The 9944-nt window shown below is 44.6% G+C and overlaps 3 protein-coding genes across 3 annotated transcripts in view; 1 reads left to right on the forward strand and 2 right to left on the reverse strand.

Annotated features, from left to right (window-relative positions):
- Positions 1 to 185, reverse strand: part of LXN (latexin) — a 6102-nt gene extending 5917 nt beyond the window's left edge. The window contains exon 1 of the mRNA XM_026854664.1: positions 177 to 185. Coding sequence (XP_026710465.1) covers positions 177 to 185 — 9 coding nt within the window. The remainder of the gene's footprint in view (positions 1 to 176) is intronic.
- The window catches only part of GFM1 (G elongation factor mitochondrial 1), a 23474-nt gene extending 18108 nt beyond the window's left edge, over positions 1 to 5366 (forward strand). Inside the window, exons 13-17 of the mRNA XM_026854709.1 lie at positions 535 to 697; positions 1791 to 1935; positions 2691 to 2851; positions 3716 to 3769; positions 4563 to 5366. Coding sequence (XP_026710510.1) covers positions 535 to 697; positions 1791 to 1935; positions 2691 to 2851; positions 3716 to 3769; positions 4563 to 4694 — 655 coding nt within the window. The 3' untranslated portion in view covers positions 4695 to 5366. The remainder of the gene's footprint in view (positions 1 to 534; positions 698 to 1790; positions 1936 to 2690; positions 2852 to 3715; positions 3770 to 4562) is intronic.
- A 2018-nt stretch (positions 5367 to 7384) lies between these two features.
- Positions 7385 to 9563, reverse strand: LOC113483283 (ovocalyxin-32-like). The gene is made up of 4 exons (XM_026854710.1): positions 9352 to 9563; positions 8557 to 8693; positions 7947 to 8009; positions 7385 to 7851 (listed from the first exon to the last, which is right to left on the reverse strand). Exons 1-4 carry the CDS (start codon positions 9449 to 9451, stop codon positions 7693 to 7695), a joined length of 459 nt encoding a protein of 152 aa, XP_026710511.1. The 5' UTR covers positions 9452 to 9563; the 3' UTR covers positions 7385 to 7692.
- Positions 9564 to 9944: the final 381 nt, after the last annotated feature.

Consider the following 9944-nt stretch of genomic DNA (forward strand, 5'->3'; position numbering starts at 1 on the left):
GCTCCAGCCCCCGCCCTGGGCCGGGCGCCCCGCCGGCGGGTGCGGAGAGACCTGCAGTCCCTCCAGGTGCGCCCAGACAGCATTTAGCAGTTCCCGTTTCGCCGCTTTTCCCCCTTGACGAGCCTCTTGCTCAAAACCGCAGGTGTGTGCAGAAACAACCGAAAAGCCCTTGTTACTTGGTCCATGAAAAGCACAAGCCTCAAGGCGAGGAGGCTTTACGAGCGTCGGTTGCCACACAGAGAGGCGGCTTGTTTTGGTGATGGTCTCTGAGTGACTTGACTCATCGCTTCTGAGCGGTTTGACTCATCAGGATCTCTCAGCTTCCCAGTGCCAAGATGCAGAATCGTGGTGTTCCCTCTGCGGGCACTAAATACCCTCGGCGGTTGTTTCAGCCGCTGAAATCTGGGTCACACGTAGCCAAATGCAATATAAACCAAAATGCAGAATGGGAACTTTTTCCTTAGAAGACTGTGGTTAAAGCCTGGTTTGTTTAATGAGTAACATCTTATTCTGGGGGAACTTGTTTGTTCTTAGGTTTGAATTTACGCACAAGAAGCAGACGGGTGGAGCAGGCCAGTATGGCAAAGTTACAGGTGTTCTTGAGCCCCTGGATCCGGAGGACTACACAAAATTAGAGTTTGAAGACAGAACTGTTGGCACAAATATCCCAAAACAATTCATACCTGCTGTTGAAAAGGTACAAAGCGCTTGTGTGTGTATATAAGAAATACTGATTTTTGTTTTCCTGCTCCACCGTCCACATTTACTGAGCCCATCTCGCCCCAGGCAAGGAGGCTTTTCCCCTTACTTCAGTGGAAGCAGAATCAAATTTGCGTGGCTTTGCTTAATATCTTACATTCTTAGGTTTTCCACATAATTTAGAAGCTGCTGCTTGTTTTCCTTGGTGGTGTGTGCTCGCTTTATTTCCATAGCAGTGCCTCGGTGCAAAAGGTGGGCTTTCCTTTCTTACAGACAAGCCTCTTTCTGTTGAATCCACTTTCTAACAGCCCTCTTCTGCTTTTGATTGTGACCACATGATTCTCATCTCTAACCCCCCAAAATATGTGACTTTTTTGGTGACTTAGCTCTGAGGCCAGTTTTGTAGAAAACTGTAATTAAGCTAGATTTTCTGCATGAATTGCCAAATATTCTCTCTTTTTCATCTCTTCTGCAGGCTTCCTCTGTGTCTGCCTCTCTAACTGTATAATTTATCACATACTGCTTTAAGTAGTACCTACCATGATCTCTGAATTCCTATCATAATGGAACAACCTAAAATAATTCCTTCACTATTCCATGATGCAACACTTAAGAGATTTTTGCCAAATCCTGGAAAAAGCATGCAGCCTTAAAAGAATCTTGTTCCTCAGTCAAGTGGTTAGAGTAGTTCTTCCCACATGGAGCATGCTTTTGGGTTTTGATCATGCAGTCCCTTAACAGAGCAAAATCCCGAGTACGTTTTTTTTCTTGTCCTTAACTTGTTATGGGATTTCTGTTTTTAAAAAATACCAGTATCAAACTGAGGTGCCAAAGAGTGATAATACAGAGTTTTCAAATCCTTGGGAATTAGAGGTTTTCCACACTGTTACGTTCTTCCATCGCCTTATCAAGCAAGAGGGTCCATTGGGGAGATACGGGATTACTGTTAAAAATCGTGAAAGGTTTTGGGGTTTTTTTTGTTCTTGTTGGTTTTGAAGTTTAATGTCTTTCACGGGCTGTTGTTAGTGGTACTCTTTTTTTAAGCGTCACTTTGGTCTACAAAGTACTAACTTGGAGCTGTTATTTGACAGGGCTTCCGAGAAGCCTGTGAAAAAGGGCTGGTGTCAGGGCACAGGATATCTGGAGTGCGGTTCGTCCTGGATGATGGTGCACATCACATGGTGGACTCCAATGAAATCTCCTTCATCAGAGCAGGAGAAGGAGCCCTAAAGCAAGGTACAGAGTCGGTCATTTGAACGCATAGGCCTGCTGGCTGCTTTGTTGTTGGAGCTACATTTAATGACCTCACAGAATCAGTTTGGTTGGAAAAGCCCCTGCAGCTCCTCCAGCCCAACCATGACCCTCCCCCTGACCCTTCCCAACTCCCCCAGATCCCTCAGCGCTGGCTCAGCCCGACTCTTCAACCCCTCCAGGGATCCCGGGGACTCCCCCCTGCCCTGGGCAGCCCATTCCAACGCCCAACAGCCCCTTCTGCACAGAAATCCTTCCTCAGAGCCAGCCTGACCCTGCCCTGGGCAGCTTGAGGCCATTCTCTCGGGGCCTGGCGCTGGCTCCTTGGCTCAGGGCTCCAGGACCTCCTTTCTGTAGGTTCACTTGCCTGGTGTGTGTCCATACATACCGTTAAAGTTTGGCCAGTTGTGCAGAGCAGAATATACATGCGAGTTTACAGAAATTTTGAGGGCGGTGCAATAATTCCTGTAGTTGTATGAAGGAAGTCCTGCTTTTCTAGAATAAAGAAACACCAACAACTTCATCCTTACACAGGTATGAAATTGTTTTCTCCAACCATGTGCCTCCCAGCACTGCGGTCTCAGGAATAAACAGCAAGGGAGGTGGAATTCCACATAGCCAGTTATTGTTTTCCCCCACTGACGTGACACAACACACACCTTTGCTACACACAGAAATATCTCGAATTACACCAGGCTTGTTCTTCATGTTTGGTTATTTAGTTCATTTTTTTTCTGCAGCTATGGAAAACGCCACTGTGCGTATACTGGAACCCATTATGGCAGTGGAGGTGATGGCACCCACCGAATTCCAGGGACCTGTGATAGCTGGAATTAATCGCCGGCATGGAGTGATCACAGGACAAGATGGTACAGAGGGTTACTTCACTCTCTACGCTGAGGTTGGTGGTGTTTGCTGGTTCCTGACCTTTTCTCTCCCCACTTTGCCTTTCGACTCTGTTACTGTTTTATTTATTGACTGGTACACGTAAACTCGCAGCTGGGTTTTTCAGCAGATAAACATAACATCCGTTTTTCAGTGGATAAGCATAACAGTAATTTTCAGCTCCGGGCAGCGTATTGTGCTTTTAAAAAATCTCGCTCCAGAGAAGCCAGTTTACTAACCCGAAATCCGAGGGTGGCGGAGAAGGGAGCAGAACTCAGGTTTCCTGAGATGGGCAGAGGGTGCTCCCTCAGAGTGAAGGAAACCTGTGTGGCAAGACAGGGTTCGGGGGGAAGCTCTTCTCAGCTGTTAACCTGCACCGACTGTAATAATTACAGATAAATGCAAATTACTTGTTTTCAGTGTTCTGCTTTAATGTCCCTTCCAAAACCATGTTTGTTCTCGTGTCAGGGCATAGAGAAGTGTCTGTCTAACAGCAGGGGTAGGGGAAATCACCTCAGCAAATCCTTAGCTATCGACAAATGACACGCTGCGTCGCTCCCGCTCCCTAAATCACATTTAGAGCTGCAGTTGTCAGATATTTCAGACGTGACGACCTCTTGCTGGGTGACACTTCACTGAATTCAGGACACTCCAGTGTCTGGTGCATTCAGACTCTGAGATTTGTGGGGTTTCCCGCTGAAAACACAGTGTGGATATAAATTAGTTGAAATACGGGGTATCTTACAAAAATAGATAATTAGGTCAGTGCTGTTTACGGAGAGCACCAGATTTTACTCTTTGTATTGTAATTGAGATTAACTAACCCAAAGCTGATGGAGAAATACCTAGTTTTTACAATCTTAGTCTGCTTGGATTTTAGGTGCCACTGAACGATATGTTTGGCTATGCCATGGAGCTGAGGTCTTGCACAGAGGTAAGTACTCAGTACTTTTTGCTAGAACGTGTTTATTTCTGTAAATCAAGTTAATTCTGTAAATCACCTTTATTTCTGTAAATGCTCATTTACAGAATGATCGTTTACAAATGCATCAGCACACACCTAGCATACGCAGCAGTCAAAAGCAGTAAGAGTCAAACACGGAATAGCAGAATAACCTTAGAGTTTTTACTGTTGCTTTAACTGCTTTTTAATTAACATAGCCATCGTTAGCTGTGTCATTTCTGGCCAAAGAATCCTGTCGTGCTTTGAGGAGGGAAGAGAATCAGAGCCGTAAGTAATATGAAGTGATAGGTGTGAGCGTTAGGCTCACAGGCTGGAGGAGTCGAGGCGTAAGCCCCTTCAGTGACAGGTTTTTGACAGCAGTGCTCACGTTACTAAGATGTCCCTTTTTAACAACACATACAGCTGTAGTTGTGTGCTCGTGGAGAGCTTTTGAACGGGTGAGTTTGTGCGATGTACAATTCACTGTTCTGCGTCTCGTGAGGCGTGAGTGCCCCGGGGGGCTGGTTGTTAACACCACGATTGCTGTCCGGTTTTGAGCAGAACTGTCACGCTGATGAGAGGGGGACCACGGGCAACCTTACGCTCTTGTGTCAAAGAAATAACACTCAGATGGTGCTCGTGTGGATTTTTGTATCACACGTACACGGTGGTTGTGTCCACCCCTGGAAATGGTGATTGGGTGTTGCCTCATGGACGAGATGTGGCTCGCTGCTGTAGGATTACACATTTAGCATCCTCCTTTTGTCTTTTTCCAACTCTCCAGGGAAAGGGTGAATATACAATGGAATACTCTAAATATCAACCATGTTTGCCCAGCACTCAAGAAGAAATAATTAACAAATACCTTGAAGCAACAGGGCGACTTCCTGCAAAAAAGGGCAAAGCCAAGAGCTGACTTTTCTCGTCTTGAGTATATTGAACAGTTTTTCACGCTTTTCTCTGAAAGCTCAGCTGCTCAAGCTGCAGAAGCAATCGAGGCCGGCTGGGTAAGTGCTGGCTGCACTGGGACTTGGACTTGTAATTTCATCGTAATCATAATCGTCCTTTGTGGTATTCTCAGAAGCCACCGGGAGATTGCAATGGAATTGTTCCCATGTAAATGCTGCTCAAGAACAAAATATATAAATGTTAAAACACTGATGAGAATTTGTCTTGAAATTTGTCTTAATCCGTTTGTATTAAAATAATTTTAATTTTTTACCTGCTACATCATTGTGTTGTAATTAGGCATTGTTTTGTAATTTCGTAATTTCGGGAACGGCACGCGGGGGTTGCTGATGGTGCAAGGCATTGGGAAGGAGTTGGGGATAGTGTACGTAGATGTTAACTCTTTCCAAAGCTTCGAACAACGAGGGTTTATTCTGTGGGTTTGCTTTTGTGGCTCTTTGTTTGAAAACCCAACAGAAAAATGCCTTTTTCCCGACTCTCACAGTCCAGAGGGCGTGTTGCCGATGATGGGAATTGGTTGAAGAGATCTCGCTCACTCTTAGATAAAACAAGGCTGTTATAGTTAGGGGAGAAAGAGACGATATTAGCATCCTTTTTTTTTTTTTTTTTAAATTACTACCAGAAGATCCATGCTGAATTTTGTGTGCTTTCTCTTCCTGCCCTACTCAGCCTAACAGCATTTTGTCCAGACTTCCAGTAAACAGAGAATGAAGTTCCAGTTCAAAACCAGCGACATTCCTGGCACGGGATTGCGCCTGATGTTTACCAGACACAGACAGAGCTGTAATGGCTGGGCTGCTGCTCCTCAGCCTTCACAGAAAGACACTGAAAATTATTTATTTTAACCTTGGAAAAAAAAAAAAAGTACCATGTTGGAGATTTGTCAGGGGTATGTAACTGTGAACTTGGTTGCATCAGTTGTGTATGAGTACGATGTTGCTTTTGGCTAAATCCTTCTCGATTCCCTTACATTTGTAGCTTTGGTTTTGTGAAAATCCTCAGCTGGAACTCATTTCAAGAAAAGCCCTGCAGTTTCTCTGACGTTTGGAGATTATCTTAAAAAATCTGCCAGCAGGGACAAGGCTGAAGGGTTCTGTGGGGCGGTGGAAGAAGGACAGAAGTACTAGCAAGAGCCTCACTTTTGGGGCGCCCTGGATTTTGTTTCTTTTTTTTTTTTTTTTTTTTTTTTTTTCTCTCTTTAATCAGATTTTAGTCAGCACTTGTGGTATATCTGGCGGAGTTGGACTCTTCCTCGCAGCAAAGATGGGAGAGAACTGTTGCTCTTCTCTGCCCATGTCTCACGGGTGGGCTCCACACGTGGTTTATACAGCGTGAAGAATTCACTGGGAACCTGTCTGAGCAATCGAGGTGGTGACCAAGAATTCTGCTTGAGTAAAAACTCTATGATTTTAGGTTCTGATCCACTGACTGAAATCTTGGCCCTAACAAAGCTGGTAGAAATTCTGCCTCTGAATTCCGACAGGTTTGCTACTCGTCCAGAAGTTACTGTGCGGTTTCTTAATGGATGTGTCTGTGTTGCTCATTACCACAATTAGTCATTTGGATGTGCCAGAAGTGCCCAATCCTGATGCCAGTCTGGAGAACAGAGGCAAAAACAAGGTAAGGAAGTAAAACTGTGGTAGAGCCCTAAAGTGCAAAATCCATACTATCTTGGTTCAATTCTAAAAAAATATTTTCGTCACCAGTTTCTTAGAGAAATATTGCTGTTATAAGCTCTTTCATGCTTTGGTGATGAGAATTTTCCTTTTTTACCAGCACAAAACACCAAGAGGACGTGAAATGCTTCACACTGAATTTATTGTAATGCCTGTTCTGTGCTGCTACTGAAAGCTTCAGTCAGAAAAAGTATCTCAGACTCTTAATACGCTTGTGGAAAATGCCTGAATTTGGGGATTAACAAATCACCCAGCCTAAATATCCCCCAGTTAGAGCTTTGTGGTGAATTCTTCAGTTGCCGTTAGTGATTACAGATCCGTGAGAGCACGGCGTGCCGCGAGTTCCCCAGAACAAGGCTGTCCCAGAAACGTCGTCTGGCTTCCCGAGGAAGGTGCACGCACTGGAAGGGGTTAATTCACCTGGCAGAAATCTTCTAACGGGGGAGAAAATGGCAGTTGGCACTATCTTGGGGATTGAAGGCAGGACAGAACGGAGGATTTGGGGTAAAGGGGGGAAAAAGGTGTTCCTGGGCACCCCAGTTGCTCGCAGGGTTCAGTGGTGGATGTGCGGAGATGAGAAAACATGTTTTCCTTCCATCGATAATATTTTCAGAGTTACCCTCACAAATAGGAGAGAAGAAACTTGCTTTGGATGTCGGCTCACCCTGCAGGGGACGGCGGCGGGACGGAGCCATGGCGACACCGGTCACCGGCTTCTGTAGGGTCTTGTGAAGCTGGGACAAATGAATGCTGGGGCAAAGCTGGAATTAACGAATGCCAGAATTAACACCAGGGTGAAGCTGGAACAAAAACCGGGGCCAAATGGCAGCAGCATGAGAGAAAACGCAGCCTCGACCCTGCGTAACGGTGCTTGTTTTATTGGAGATGTAAGTTAAAAACCAGCATCTATCCATCCCAAAACAGAGAGAAAAAAAATTAGACAAATAGAGCGACAGGTTAATACTTTTCTCGATATTTTTATCCAAATATATTAACTTTGTTTACAAACAATGTTACTCTAAGTTAGTGACATAAAATCAACTTGCGTGTGCTTATCTGTGTATATATGTCGTAGCAAAGTGTTTAGGTAGAACTCCAGGAGGTGAGTCTTGCCGTTTAAGAAATTACAGGAGTTAATTTTGCAAGAGAACAGACTAGTGAAAGCATTCAAATTCACTGTTCGACTTGTACAGAAAAATTATCACAACTCCAGGTCTATTAACACAAGGATTTTCTCATTTAATACTTATACATAAAGGCGAAAATCTCTTAAAAATTTGCTCCTCTTCCGTGTAAAATCCCAGCAGCTGATCCAGATTCCATTCCGGATCCATCTTCAAGCCCCTGATTCTCTGAAGCACAGAAGTATTTCACTTTCAGAGGGTGACCCGGGAGCCAAGTGAGGCGCATGTGACATGAAATAATTTCCTGGAGAAGAGATTTGAAAATACACATCTTTTATGATCTTTATGCTGTTTTCTCTGTGGATGAAAGGAGCTACTAATGCACATTTGCTTTCTTACCTGTGTTGGAACTTCATGAAGTAGGACAGTGTAGTCAAACTCAATAAAATCATCTTTTCTTATCTGGGCATGGATCAAAGAGAAGAAAACGATCAGGAACACAAGTTACATTGAAGTTTAGAGCCTACTCTGACGGTGTTTGTTGTGCAGGGAGCGAGGCAGGTTTGGGATGGGAGCACTTTCCGTGTCAGCCCTCCAACAGGAGAGTTTAACCCTCAGATAAATTGGCAGAATCTTACCTGCCTATTAATCCCTCCTTTGGAAAAATGGCATTCTAAATAACTAGGGAGCACAAAGGGAATGCTCTGCCAACCCTGGGTACCCGCGGGGAAGGGAGCTCTGGGAAGTGCCGCTGCGGTGCCAGAGCTGCTCCTCCAGATCCTCTCATGAAAAGGAAAACTACATTTTGGCCAAATGAGTAAATTTTTCCACCAAAACCTGGACAAAATACCTGTCCAGAGATGGAGATGCCCCACAAGGGGACAGGGGAGAATCGCACCCCCTGCAGAGAGCAGGAGCTAGTTTACTAGCAGGTGGCTAGTTTACTCTCTGCTGCTTGAGTAAACTGTTAGGTTCTGTGACACAGAGGTGTAATTTCCACTTTGCTTACCCACTGCTTCACGGACTTCACTTGTGCCAGGAAGTAACCCAGGCTCTCTGTTGACTTTTCCCACATCATGTAACTGCTGCCAGTGACAGCCAGAGCCCACGCTGGCTCCAGGGCAGGTTCAATGTGGCCATAGCTGTCTGCAAGGGGGAAAGAGAGCAACAATGATTAATTCTGGTTGTTCAGTGGAAAAATTATAATTCACCGAGTGCTTTTGCCTGGCAGAGCAAGTGTTCCCCCCAACATCTTACAGTCTTGAACAGGGAGGAGAATGATGCTGAACCTGCGGTCACGGTACAAGCGTGAAAGCGTGACAGAACGGGAATTGCCAGGAGAGACTGTTCACAGGGTCCCCCAGGAGGTGAGAAACCCGACATCCGCCGTCCGTACCTCGCCGGGAGGACAAGCGGGACCAGGGCACTCCCTTTCCAGGATGGAAAAGTTCTGCTAGTCATCCCCTGGGAGGTTCCACTGGCGCTGGGAGAGGTGTGTGGGTTAGGGCAGCTGTTACTACTTGAGAACGTTGTGCATTTAGTTGAATATGAAGTGGCACCGGCTTGTTTTTAAATCCCAAACACCTTCACAACGTTGTGTTGACCACCATTGTAGCTAAATGCAGCAGGGTTTTTTTTCTGCCCAAGAAGCTGATGAGGTGGAATTGTTTGGATAGTTAGCTCTACGGTTTAGGGTGCTGCTGTGTCTTCTTTTAAAAATGTGTCTACATTTGCTTGTGTTCTTAACAGCACCCGAGCTCTTTAAGGTAAAATGAAATACAGTTGATTATTTGGAGGAATATACCTGGAATATTGTTCCCAATGATTGGTTTAGTTTGGTGCCTAATTTTTTGGTAAAGTCTGTTGTCCTCTTCCTGGATTTGTTTCTGGTCCTTGGTCTGCATGCACTTGATGTTGACAACGGGTGGAGACTTTGTCCTCCGATACAGCACTGTAGCAAGGCAGCTTCCAGCATTTTCCTGTAAAGGTAGAATTTAAAAGTGTTATCTTTAAGCAAGATTTTTATTTACCAGCAACATGTTCCTAAAAAAGCTCTTGGTATTAACAGGTGGAGTACGTATATGTCTTAGTGAGGTGCCTTGTATGAAGCTGTACAGGGGTCGAGGAATTCTTTAGAAGGATGTAATTTATTTTTTTTTCGGAAAAGTAAATAGGTTAAAACCACAAGGCTAAAGTGATTTAACAGAAGTTTTTAATTAAAAGTGTAGCAGAAATGCACTAAGTCATCTTGGAAATATGTTTGAGAGTTCCCAAGAAGTAACATTAATTGATAACAGGGACTTTTGTTGTATGATACTTAAGCCTTGAAAACAAAAATAGTCTAATGCTTCATATTAAATTCTGAAAATAATTTGAATTTCGTAAAATGCGCGTGTA

Source organism: Athene cunicularia (assembly GCF_003259725.1).
Source record: "Athene cunicularia isolate RWA chromosome 9 unlocalized genomic scaffold, athCun1 chr9_part1, whole genome shotgun sequence".
Taxonomy (NCBI): domain Eukaryota; kingdom Metazoa; phylum Chordata; class Aves; order Strigiformes; family Strigidae; genus Athene; species Athene cunicularia.